General features: G+C 49.9%; 1 protein-coding gene across 5 annotated transcripts in view; it reads left to right on the top strand.

Moving 5' to 3' along the window:
• SH3PXD2B (SH3 and PX domains 2B) overlaps positions 1 to 13,468 on the top strand; it is a 127,994-nt gene that overhangs the window by 47,431 nt on the left and 67,095 nt on the right. For all 5 annotated transcript variants that reach the window (XM_050962576.1, XM_050962579.1, XM_050962577.1 and 2 more), the window contains one exon: positions 10,072 to 10,147. In XM_050962576.1, the coding sequence (XP_050818533.1) occupies positions 10,072 to 10,147 (76 nt within the window). The remainder of the gene's footprint in view (positions 1 to 10,071; positions 10,148 to 13,468) is intronic.

Raw genomic sequence — 13,468 nt, 5'->3', positions numbered from 1 at the left:
GCTCTGGGCATGAAGAGGCCATATACCTGCCCTCACCAGGCAGCTAAGGATCCCCTCAGCATTGGGAAATCTCCCTAGTGGTTGCGGGGTTGGCAGATTCAGCCCAGGAAGAGACTGTAGAAGGAAAAGTCATGTGAAGATGCGTAATGTGCGGATCCGTGCCGCAAGTGCAGCAAACGCAGCCTCCCGATTGCTTTTCTGGGGCTTGAAGACTGTGGGAACCTCTGGCTCGTGGATTTTATTTGTATGGGTCTTAAGGGGTTGAGAAAGTATCTGTCAAAGTTACGCAGACCCAGATGTTAATTTTTGGCCTTGATGTTTTGTCCCTGCATTTCCAGAGATTGCCACCTAGAGGCAACACAGGCCCTTGCGCTAAGCCACTTCTGCTGAAGGGCATGAACACTTTCCTTACTGCTGGGTTGGCTATTTAGAACAGCTACTACTTCCTTAGGTATATGGTGTCTTACGACTTCACAGGAAATTCCTTCTACAGCGGAAGCTGCTGCCAGAGTTTGTAGCCTTCTTCTCTAACCTCCGTTACCTCCTATTTGTCTATTGCTGAGCAATGCTTAAAGTTTCCCATCAGTTTTCACAGTCCTGCCTAAATGAGGTTGGAGAGAAAGGTACCGCTCTAATAGCTGATAAATTGCGCTCTTTAGATACACCTCTGCTCAGAGCCTTGCGTAAACGTCAGCCTCTGATGGTTTTAAATGATCATTGTGTTTGTACAGTGCCTAGTACAATGGGGTCCTTGTAGCAAGTACTGAAATAATAATAATTTGGATGTGATACTGCTCATCACCCACAAAATGGCCAAAACTATCTTGTCTTCCTGTTTGCAGAGCTGCTGTGCTTTCACTGTATTTCTTCATAAGCAGTCATGATGGACAGAGGGTGCCTGTGAAGGGTAGGAGAAAAGACTAAATATCTGTAGAATCTGAGCCATTGCCAAATGTCATTCACTCCCACAGAGTGTCTGCTTGACAAATGCTTGCAAGGCTGCTGGCCCTGGGAATGGGGAGTCTCTTACCCTGCAGGCATGCATTTGCACAGTGTTTGTTCCCAAAGGCCAAGCAGTTGTGCTACAGCACACCCATCCTGGGCACTCCAGTACCAAACATAATAAGTACAGTGTCACAATGATAGACCTGTAAGATTGGCATCCTCTTCCCACTTCAGTTTGGTACTGCTGGAACATCTTACAGTGATTCACAGTGGAACCAGTTGGCATGCTGGAAAATATTTTCCTCTCGTGAGAAGTGCTCCGGATTCACAACACAATGATATTTGGGTTGTCAGGCAGGAACTTCCCAAATTAAGATGTTTTTTCTTTTTCTTTTTAAGTCCCTTTATTTGGCCCCAATTACAACTCAGCGTTATCTTGTTGTTCATGATGTGCCACTGGGGGACTTCGCTGGAAAGGAGAAGTAAAGGATGAAATGGGTGACTAGTCTGTCTGGAAATGTCCAATTAGATGTGAAAATAGAAGTCTGCAACATAACCCAAGGGAGAGGTGTTAAACTGAGATCCCTTCCACACATCCCTGGGAGCTGCCCAGATGGAAGAGCCCAGGGCACGGTGGGGGAAGCAGGAAGAACATCAGTGCCTTAGCCAGTATTCTCCATAATAGGGGGCTCTGAAGATCGAGGAAAATGTGAACTATTACTGAGCAGAGAGTGACTGCGGCATTGGCCCATGCACCCATCTTGGCCAGTATTCCTGGAGTACGAAGAGAACCTGACACCATTCTGCAGTCCCCTTCTTCTTCACTGGAGATGGGTCTGAGCTATGGATATCAGAATTCGGTTTGGCTTAGGTCCATCTTTTGTCTTCACCACTCCTTGCCCCCCTTCCCCTTTGGGAGGGGGGGGCGGGGAATGACTGCTACTCCCACAAAGGATTTCCTGTGACTCTACTGCCGCTTACTGAACCCGACACTGCAGCCTTTTGTTGAGCTTTTTGTTGGTGTCAGAATCTGACTGCTCCAAGCGATGTGTCTGTAGCACAGGCATGTATTGCGTCAACTGCTGCACAGGGCATTGCTTGGGCCTCCATTGTGTTAGGCCAGCCAAGGAGAAATGTAGCTTGCTCTCAACTTGACTCCCCTGGCCTGAGTTAATTTGCTGATGGAAACATCTCCTTTACCCCCACCTATCTCCTCTTGCGGGATATGACCTCCTGTATACACATACCTGACAGTCTTGTTTCTTTAATGAAACACTTCTCTTGCCCCGGACAATGGCTTCCAGACTGGCTCTGATAATATCTTGCCTTGGTTCTGTGTACCAGTGTGCATGCACATGTGTGATGGCACGCTCCCTACTCCATCCCACCCTGGGAGTGGGAGGCTTCCCTTTCACAACCCTGAGGATCTCATCAACTTCCTCTCCTGCTTGCGTGAAGATTCTCACTGTTGAGCATCATGAGGTATTCCCTTACCCAGCAGGCTTGTTTCTGCCACAGTCCCAGTTTGGGGAGTCAAGACCAGGACAGTTATTTGATCTGGGTCTCCTGCAAGACCACACGAAGCATTCCTGGGCATTTCTGTCCTGGTATACACGAGAGACTGGGACCAGTAATGGTCTGTCTTGTGGCCATGAATAACGTTACCAGGCACTGCTGACCAGTAATGTGAACAAGAGACCCTGTTTGGTTACCGAGCTTGGGTCTCCTGAAAGGCTCTGCTGAGCGCACTTCCTAGGCAGGTGCCTGTGTATGTCGCAAAGATACTCCTCCAATCTCCTGTAAAAATGTCTCCTCTTAGCATTATGAAGGATTGGTCCATGTGACTGTTAGCTTTGAGGCAGGGCCTTGCAGAGTGATCAGAGCCTAAGTTTTGGGGTGTGATTACACTGCAGCAACAGAGTGTTATTGCACTGCAGCAACAGAGTGTGATTACACTTATGTGGACATTCCTGAGCTAGACTTTAATCTAGCTAGGTCAGGCATCGGAGCAGTGACACTGTACAAGCCAGCCTGGGACCCTGGATAATTACCCAGGCTGCTAGTCCGTGCACGGTTCACTGCTCCGGTGTCCGAGCTAGCTAGGTTAAAGCTACCTCACCTGTGTCAACAGAAGCTGCAATTGTACTTCCTGGCTGGAGTGTAGATATGCCCTTGGTGTCAGGGCTTTGGAGTGGAGCTCAGAGCTGGAGCGCGGAGCAGCTCCGGAGCAGTGGAGCTGCAGGTTTTTGCCTGAAACTGGAGCGCAGCCAGAGCACAGCTCCAAAGCCCTGCTTGGTGAGCTTCACACTGTGAGGCTTTGTTCTTCGCTGAGTGTTTGCTTCTGTTTGTGGAGGGAGGGATGAGGAGAGAAGGAGGGAACAGGACGAATTGGTTGTTGTGCTTTTAGACCAGGTGAGGGTTTATAGTCACTTCCCCACTCCCCCAAATGAGGCCAGAATAACAAGTACAGGTACTACAATTTAGTTACAACTATTACAGTTTCATACAAGAATGTAAAAGGTTGGTGCCATGTTAAGTCCTGCATAAAACATTAGCTAAACAATACATGTAAATGCTCTAAATGGCATCCACTCTTAATATTTTTTTAAAGATATGTTTGCAAACACTTTAATAGTGTGGTAAATTGTGATTTTAGTATCTCTTTCCCTTACACTTTGCTGGCTGAGCTCGCTGCTGAGAGGGAGGGTATCTTGGCCTCTGTGCCCTATCGCAGGGTCTCGGTGGCTGCCTGCCTTCAGAAGGGTCTCTCTGTATGTATGTCTGCTTCCAGTCTGTTCTTTACTCCCTCTCCTCTAGATCTTGGATGGCTGGGCACTTTACTGCTCTGGGAATGTGATGTTACCACTTTCTTTGCATAACTTGGATGGGAACCCTGAATGCTGAAATCATTTGCAGGAGTCTTTCCATGCTGAATTTCTTCAATCCAGAACTTCTTCCCTCCTAAGGAAAATCTGCTGAGGCCTAGGAGGAGGGTATTCTGTGGTCAAACCTGTCCAGAACCATCCAGTTCACAGGTCTGAGAAGATAGAGAAGTCCCTCTTCTAATATGGTCCCCAGTCTATCGTTCCCCTCCCCCAGGGGGTGCTTTGAGGCAGAGAGCAGTCTGCATCCTCCCCCAACTCTTTTCCCAGGGCTGAGCATGCTATCTCTGCAAAATTCTTGCTTTTAATCGGGGCACTGGACAAGGGTAACTTAACCCAAGACCCTTGAATGGCAGCTTGGGGCTTCTCTGCATCATAATGCAGTCTAGCCAGTATTTGGGTCAGATAAGATTTAGGGGTGTGTATTGGGTAGGTGGGGGCTTTAAAACATGCTCTCCTTGAAACCAGCCAACCAGATTCCTCCTGGAGTCTAATGGCAGATGCCAGCTGTGCAGTTTATTTCTCTTCCCCCTTTTGTTAAATACATTCTTCTCCTGGCTGTGGGGCTAGAAGACTATGTGTCGTAAAAGATGATCTGTCAGCCCGTGACTGAACGACTCTGGATCTCTCCAAACATGTGCCCTCATATCTGCTAACACAAACCACCTGCCGTGGTTAGAGCCGGCTCTGGGGTTGTTTTCCTTGGAATGGGTTTTTAGCTTTTCTTCAGCCACTGGTTTATATCTTGTAAACTGCTGAACAGGCTTCTGCCGCCTTCTCGAGAGCTGTGTGATGTGGCAGCTGGGCTGGAAGTGACTCTGTGTGACCCTCCTTTCTGACTTACACCCCGACCCACCCTTTCTTCCCTTCTTCCATGTTTTCCAGGCCTCACCCCTCCTTTCCAGGGACTCTGGGCTTTTCCATGTCAGTGCTTGGGAGTTTAGTGTTCATTTATCCAGGAGGTGTGCAACACTGACCAGAGTCAGGAGTAATGCAGGCAGGCAACATACAGGCTTCTCTTCCACACCCCAAGATGTGCAGTAGTGGGAGATGCTGTAGGCCAGTCCTGGGACACCCCTGCCCGCTCCTCGTCCATATAGCTCGGCAGTTCTCAAACTTTTGTGTTGGCGACCCCTTTCAAACAGCAAGCCTATGAGTGCGACCCCCCCCTTTATAAATTAAGAACACATTTTTAAATATTTAACCCTATAAATGCTGGAGACAAAATGGGGTTTGGGGAGGAGGCTGACAGCTTGCGATCCCCAGGTAATAACCTTGCGACCCCCTGAGAGGTCACCACCCTCCAGTTTGAGAACCTCCGTATAGCTCTTCCAGCACTCTTGTGGGCTGCCCATTAGCCCTGGCTATTCCTTGCTTTTCTGAGCAGAGGCTTATAGAGGGCACTTGGTTGGCCTGGTCAGATATCCTCTAGCGACTTGGAAGTGACTGCCAAAATATGTGAGCTGAAGATCTCCTAATCCCCCTACTTGGGCATGTCAGGAAATCCACTATGAAATATGGGACAAATCTACAATATTGCCAGCTTTTGTTTGAGACAGGTCGGGAATAGCAGGGGGTGCTGCAGGACAGGACTGCGGTGTCACAGCTGATCTGTTTGGGATCTTAAGATTGGAAGAACAAAGGGCACTGAAGGCCTAGAGGGTCTGCCTGCAATGTGCCTGGCTCTGGCGCTGTTAGTATCTCTCTTTCAGGAGCACTCTGCTCGCTCTCAAAAATGTGAGACGAAAAGGCCTTGAGAGAGTTGAGTATTATATTATTGAATGTAATTAGATGTGCTGTATTGGTGGCTTGATTTGTATCATTTACCACTGTGTACCTCATAAACTTAATAGCCCTTCCAAACAGGAAGAATAAGGTTAGAGTCATTCAGTTTCTTTCTGGATAAATGGAGACACAATGAGGCTGTAATGTGGTCTAATGGAGATGCTGTATTTTCATGAGCAGAGGGAACAACCGGCGTGTGTTACATGCTCTCTAACCCTAGTGGCATGGCAATCACTGTAACGGCTCTGTGGTCACTCTGCATTGAGGAAATGAATCTACACGCAGCCTTGCCCATTATGTGGCTTCCGCTGGTAACGTCAACGCAATCTCTGGTTATTGATGTGTTGCTAACTCATAAAGGCTAAACCTGGAAAGAGGCTTCAAGCATTTCCCTTTCCTGATTAATCTGTTTCTGTGTTTGGCATCCACATATTAAAGGGAGCACTTGGATACTTCTGTTTATGTTTTTTTTTAATTGTTTTGGTTTTGATTTGTCCTTGTTTTTTCTGCTATGCTTTTTGTCCTTTCTCATACATGGATTGTAGTGTGTGTATGTGTATATTTCTCCTCACAGATCTTGAGAGAAATCCTGCTTCTTTTTGTTTGTGTTCTTGTTTTTTTCTCTACTGTCCTCGGGTAATGGTAGCACAGACTTATGCTATATCTACACTACAGCAGTGTCACAGCTGCACTGATGTAGTGCTTGTGGTGGACATGCTCCCAGCTGATGGGAGAGTGAGAGCTCTCCTGTCGGCTTAGCTCCTGCCTCCACAAGAGACTGCAGCGACCTAGCGCTGTCTACGCCAGTGCATAGGTCGGTATAATTTATGTTGCTCATGGCTGTGGATTATTTATACCCTTGAGTGATGTGAATTATAACAAAGTAACCTGTAGTGTAGACAAGGACTTTAGGAAATGCTTGTGAAATCCTGCTGTTGCTTGTAAAACCAGCACAGGAACGTGGCATTATTTTTGTGTAGGACCTACAGAAAATCACAGGTTTAGTATTATTTCACAGTGGCTAATGTGCCTGCATGTAGTTATAAAAACAAACTAATAACTCTGTCATAGGTACTTACATGGCTTCCATTACTGAACAATCTGAGCACCTCACAATCTTTAATGTGTCAGAGCATCCCTGCAGAATAGGGACGTATTCTCCCTATTTTACAAATGGGGACACTAGAGCAAAGAGACTATAACTTGCGTAAGGTCACACAAGGAGCCTGTGGAGCAGGGAATTCAACCTGGCTCTGCCGAGCCCCAGGCCACTGGACCATCCTTCCTTTCTGTTCTTCTCTGTGTGCACGTTACTACTAATGCATCCTTATTTGGAATCCATGAGAGCAACACTTTGTTCTATTGTGTTCATCATGGGCCATCAGAGTTTAATTGATACATAAAACTTAACATTTCATCATATACTTTGTTAATCTTTGTCTGTGCCAGTATACAATGCTTTAATGAAAGATGGATCTTGAAAATAAATGGACTTCAGATTTTTCCATTTGATGAAAAATAATCTCTGTGCCCTGTTGCTCTCTGCAGCAGGGGTTCTCAAGCTTTTTCTTTCTGACCGTCCACTCCAACGTGTTATAAAAACTCCCCAGCCCACCTGTGCCACAACAACTGATTTTCTGCATTTAAAAGCCAGGGCTGGCATTAAAGGGTAGCAGGCAGAGCAGTTGCCTGGGGCCCCATGCCACAGGGGCCCCTGCAAAGCTACACTGCTCAAGCTTCAGCTTCAGCCCTGGGTGGCGGGGCTCAGGACCTCGGGATTCGGCCCCATGCAAAGGGGATCTGGCTTTCTGCCTCAGGCCCCAGCAAGTCTAATGTTGGCTTTGTGTGGTGGACCCTTTGAAACCTGCTCACAGCCCCCAGGTTTGCTCTAGAGCAGTGTTTCCCAAACTTGGGACGCTGCTTGTGTAGGGAAAGCCCCCTGGGGCTGGGCCGCTTTGTTTACCTGCCATGTCTGCAGATCCGGCTGATCTTGGCTTCCACTGGCCGCGGTTCGCTGCTCCAGGCCAATGGGAGCTGCTGGAAGGGACGCGGGTTGAGGGACATACTGGCCGCTGCTTCCAGCAGCTCCCATTGGCCTGGAGCAGTGAACCGGGGCCAGTGGGAGCCGCAATCGGCTGGACCTGTGGTAAACAAACCGGCCCGGCCCGCCAGGGGCTTTCCCTACACAAGCAGCATCCCAAGTTTGGGAAACACTGCGCTAGAGGATTGTTGTTTGCCTATAGAACTGGGCCATTGGGTGTTGCAATGGAGTTTAATTCTGTACTTTTCTACATGGCTACCAAGAGGTTGCCCATTTGAGAGTCCAGATGTGGGACTGCATTTTGGGACACAGCTGTGCTTCCATCACTGGAGAATGGTGCAAATGACGAAAGAGTAGAGAAGGCATTTCTAGAAGCATGCCTTTGTGGTTAAAGCACAGGGCTGGGACTCAGAGGTGGTAGAGGAGAGTTTAATTATACCTCATTTATGTGCATGGGGGAAACAGAACCACAGGGAAGGCAAGTGACATGCCTAAGGCCACATAATGACTCGGTGTCAGAGCCAGGATTAGAACTCTGACTTCCAAGCCTGTGCTCATTCCCTCGGGCCATGCTGACTTGCTTAATAGTGCATATGTGTTCTTTAGCTGCAGTACAGTCAAAGTTGGTTGTAGGGTTTCTTTACTTTGGAATCGAATGGTAGCTGCCAGCTGCATTTATAGCCAAAATCCCTTACGTTAATAGAAGAGTCAAGGGAATTAGGTCTGTCCCTATTTTTTGTTCCCCCTTGCACATATGCACGCACACATGTGCACATGCACACACAAAGCTGCTGATTTTTGCAGTGTTGAGAACTGAAGTGCTTCCCCATCCAGAGGTCTTAGAAATCCACACCTAAAAAAAAAATGCTAGTGAAATCCTTTGTGCGCACTCTCCCTTGCTCTCTCTTTGGTGTGCCAAAATAGGGCCCTACTCAAATTGTGTAACTGGACAAAATGACCTAAATAAAAGACAGAAGAGAGTCCTGTTCTTCTTACTCCTAAATTGCCTCAGGTAATGACAGCCTTGGAGGCTGTGATGTACTTGGAACCCCTTCCTGCAAGATGACTGGAGCAGCCATGAGAAACTGAGTGCCCTCCACTCTCGTAGACATCCCTGGAGCGTTCTCCTAGGGTACAGACACATCCTAATGGAGAAGAGAGGTCATGATACCAGAGCCTTCAATAAAGAGGGTGAATCTTAACCCTTCATGTCTTTCCCGCCTTGTTGTCCCAGCCAGTGCTTGCAAATTGTACGAACTGCAAAAATGGACCAAGCCCTTTTTTAGATAAATCTACTAGAGGGTTTTCAAAGTAGTCAGTAGTCATAAGGGTTGTTGCTAGTAGTTTTAAGCCCAGGACTGATGCAACCATTTAGGCAACCTAGGCAGTCGCCTAGGGCGCTGGCATTTGGGGGCGCCATTTTCTTCAGCAGCGACCGTGGCAGCTGGATCTTCAGCCGCCCTAGTCACCGCCGGCATTTGGGCGGAGGGAGCTGGGGCAGGGGAGCACGGGGAGAGCCGCCTGCAGCAAGTAAGGGGGAGGGGGCAGCACGCAGGGGAACTCCCTGCCCCAGCTCACCCCTGCCCCATCTCCTCCTCGAACATGCCTTGGCTGCTTCACTTGTCTCGCCTCCCAGGCTTGCGGCGCCAATCAGCTTAGGCGCTGCAAGCCTGGGAGGCAAGAGAAGTGAAGAGACCACAGCATGCTTGGGGTGCTCATGCACGGAGCAGGGGTGAGCTGGGGTGGGAGGAGGGGTGCCTCAGAGTGGGGGGTGGGGAGCTGCCGCAAGAGGGGTGCCTCAGAGCGGGGGATGGGGAGCTGCCGCAAGGGGGGAGCCTCAGGGCAGAGGGGGGGAGCTGCTGTGGGGAGGGGGGGTGCCTCAGGATGGGGACGCGGGGTAGGGGGAAGGCGCAAGGTGGAAGTTTTGCCTAGGGCGCGAAACATCCTTGCACTGGCCCTGTTTAAGCCCAGTTTGTATATGTTTGTAAGTTACTCTGAGATCCTTCCAGATGGAGGCTAGTTCTTCAAAAACAAAACAAAAAAATGCATGTTTGACTTCCCAGCTCACACTGAGTAAAATGCAAACTGTGAATAAGTGCATATGTGGTGAAATGTGAGTTGGACCTGGAACATAAAGGAAAACTAGAAAATTGTGAGAGGGTCCATCTGAGCCCTGGCATTCCTGGAGCTACTTGGAATGTACAACCAGTTTTCCCTCATTGCTGCGGAGACATGGTGCCAGCCCTACCCTCAGAACTTAACTCGATTTAATGCGGTTATGTGCAGACAGCCAAGACTCACCTGTATTGACTTGGAGAATTGGCTTCATTTCAGTCTCTCCTCCTGCTGAGTAGTTGTTTCGTTACTTTAACGTTTTGTTTTTAAATCCTATCTTGTGCCCCCCCCTTTTTTTTTTAGATGCAGATGTTGGACAAGTTCCCAATGGAAGGAGGGCAGAAGGACCCCAAACAAAGGATCATCCCCTTTCTACCGGGTGAGTAGGATGGATTCCATTGAAGGCAAACTCTGGTTTTGACATAATACATTCAAGTGGGGCCAGACTAAGAAAAGGTCTTGTTACCAGCTCCCAGTGCACACATAGGTATGACTTAAAGGTTGGAGTCTTGAACAACATGTGAATTTGAAACTTCAGATGCCTACATCTTCTCCATTAAAATGAACATGGGACTATTTTTAGTAATATGCAAAGTAAGTATTAAACTCCTCAGTTCCCAGGGCTGCATCCCACAATCAGCTTCAAACTTGGAGACTGCAATGTTTAGGTATTGGTTTCTGCCCGTCCTGAATGGCAAATACATAGCCACTGCCCCCAGAAGACACCCATGTTTTAAGTAAGCAATCCTACCTTCGCAAGCTCTCTAGGTAGCTCCTAGGATAGACTAGTGGGTTTCAGTATCAACACCCTCAACAGAGCCAGGAGCTGTGGCTCCTCAGGAACTGCTCTGTGCAGTTTGCAATTGAGTGTAACTCCAGTTAAAGTGCAGAGAGACCTTAAAAGCAATCCCACAGAAATGTAATACGGAAACAGGCTGACAGCTGTAACTTTCTTCTGCAATTTTAAGGAGCAGTTTTCCAAATTGAGATGTATATGGTGCAGCAGCTGTCCTGCAAATCCAACATGCAACTATGCAAATGAGCGTTCATGTGTTGAAACTAACCTGTATAATTACTCATTTAGCAGGGGTGGGCAAGCTTTTTGGCCCGAGGGCCACATCTGGGTGGGGAAATTGCATGCAAGGCCATGAATGTAGGGCTGGGGCAGGGGGTTGGGGTGCAGGAGAGGGTGTGGGAGGGAGCTCAGGGCTGGGGGTTGGGGCACAGGAGGCATGCGGGGTGCAGGAGGGGGCTCAGGGCAGCGGGTTGGGGTGCAGGCGGTGTGGCAGAGGGCTCAAGGCAGGGAGTTGGGGTGCAGGCGATGTGGCAGGGGCCTCGGCAGGGGGTTGAGGTGCAGGAGGGGTGCAGCAAGGGGCTCAGGGTAGGTGGTTGGGGTGCAGGAGGGGTGCGACAGGGTTGGGATGCAGGATGCAGGAGGGGTTCGGGGTGTGGGCTCTGGCCCGATGCCGCTTACCTGGAGGGTTCCAGGGTGGCAGTGGCGCACAGCGGGGCTAAGACAGGTTCCCTGCCTGCCCTGGCCCCACACCGCACTGCTCCTGGAAGCGGCTGGCACCATGCTCCTGTGGCCTCTGGGGGAGGGGAGGCAGAGGGCTCTTCGCGCTGCCCTCGCCTGCGGGTACCTCTCCTGAAGCTCCCATTGGCTGTGCTTCCCTGTTCCCAGCCAATGAGAGCTGTGGGGGGCATTGCCTGCATGCGATGGCAGTGCACGGAGTCCTCTGTTCCCCCCACCCTGCCCCAGGGGCAGCAGGGACGTGGTGCTGGCTGCTTCCCAGAGCGGCATGGGCTCGCAGCACCACAGGGGTAACAATCCTCTGGGCCAGATCCAAAGCCCTGAGAGGCCAGATCCGGCCCGGGGGCCATAGTTTGCCCGCACCTGATCTAATGGGTGCATGTGGTCGTTTTGTGACACATTGCTGCTGCTTTTGAAAATGTAGCCCTAAAATTGCCAGGGAGTGGGGCCCCTGAGAGTCTTTCATACACCCACAGCCAATAGATTTGACCACATAAACTTTTTTTCCAAGGAGCTAATGAAAATGGATGATACTTTAAACACTTCCAGAGAACGCAGCAAGTATATTTGGTGCAAGCCATTATGATGTCTTATGGAAATGCAGACGTTTAAGGTATGTCTACACTGCAGCATGGGCTGATGTTCCTGCGCTAGCTTTAATCTAGAGATCATAGCTAAAAATACCAGGGAAGATGCAGTGGCACAGGCTTCAGCGTGGGCTGTTTCAGCCAACTGGGAGACCCTGGGTATGTATAACCCTTTCCGTGGTCCATGCTGCTGTGTCTTCACTGCTATTTTTAGCCCTGCTAGCTAGATTTAAAGCTAGCATAGGCATGCCAGCAATCACACCTCCTGTTGCAGTGTAGACATGGGGATCCTTTCCTCCAAGCAGCGTGAAGACTCTGTTTTATTCTTCTTCGTGAGCCAGGGCATATTTGTAGGTAAGAAACTGTGTCTGGGTTGCCCAGGGAGGCATTTCTGGTTCTGGCTTCTTCCCTGATTGTAGCATCAGCAAAACCAGAGCAAGTCTGACATTAATATAGAGGAAAAGGCACTGCTGTGCAACTTTTTCCTGCCGGTGGGGGAAGCCAAATTGGCAGAGGGCATGACTTGGAAAAATAGAGAATACAGTTTGGCTGCTTTCAGTTTGTGAAGAATCCCTACTCGTTCCCATCAAAACACTGCTATTTTTGGAAGATGGGGATTGGGATCCATCGTGGCTGCCCCGAGCAGGGCCGGTTCAAGGATGTTTCACGCCCTAGGCGAAACTTCCACCTTACGCCCCCCTCCTGGACCCCCCCGTGGCGCCCCCCCCCCCGGTGGCAGCTCCCCCTCTGCACCCCGAGGTACCCCCCCGTGGCAGCTCCCCCCCTGCACCCTGAGGCACCCCCCGCCGGCCAGCTCAACCCTGCTCCATGCACGAGCACCTGAGCACCCCGTGGCTGCTTCACTTCTCCCACCTCTCAGGCTTGCGGTGCCTAAGCTGATTGGTGCCACAAGCCTGGGAGGCGGGAGAAGTGAAGTAGCAACGGTGTGCTCGGTGGGGGAGGTGGGGTGGGGTGAGCTGGGGCGGGGAGTTCTCCTGCATGCCCCCTCCCCCTTACTTGCTGCAGGTGGCCCTCCCCACGCTGCCCTGCCCCAGCTCCCTCTGCCTAAATGCTGGTGGCAACCAGGGCGGCTGAAGATCCAGCCATCGCAGTCGCTGCCGAAGAAAATGGCGCCCTCCAAATCCCAGTGCCCTAGGCAACCGCCTAGATCGCCTAAATGGTTGCACCAGCCCTGGCCCCAAGCGTGTTGCATTTCACAGCCTCACTCGTTAATTTCATTGCTGCTCACTCAAACTGAAAAAGTTTCCCTCTGTTAAATTACTCTCCATTGGGATTTTGTGGAAAAGGGTTGGAGCTGTCAGAAGGTAGAGCCTGGGCCTTGAGCCACGCTGACATCGCTCCATGGGCTGTGTGCGCATTTATTTCAACTTTATAAAATAGCAGTAACCGATGTCCAGGCCACTGCTCTGGGCCCCCATGCAATAGACTAAAATAATCCATTTCTAGGTACAGCCAAACAGCCGGCCTGATGTTGCCCACCAAGAAAATTCATGCTAGTCCCAGGACCCCCAGTTATCCCTATAAATCCTTCAGTCCTCAAAGCTGTGGAAGACAGATGGGC

This window comes from Gopherus flavomarginatus, chromosome 7, assembly GCF_025201925.1.
Source record: "Gopherus flavomarginatus isolate rGopFla2 chromosome 7, rGopFla2.mat.asm, whole genome shotgun sequence".
Taxonomy (NCBI): domain Eukaryota; kingdom Metazoa; phylum Chordata; order Testudines; family Testudinidae; genus Gopherus; species Gopherus flavomarginatus.
Note: the sequence above shows the minus strand (reverse complement) of the source record. Positions and strands in the feature narration are given on the sequence as shown.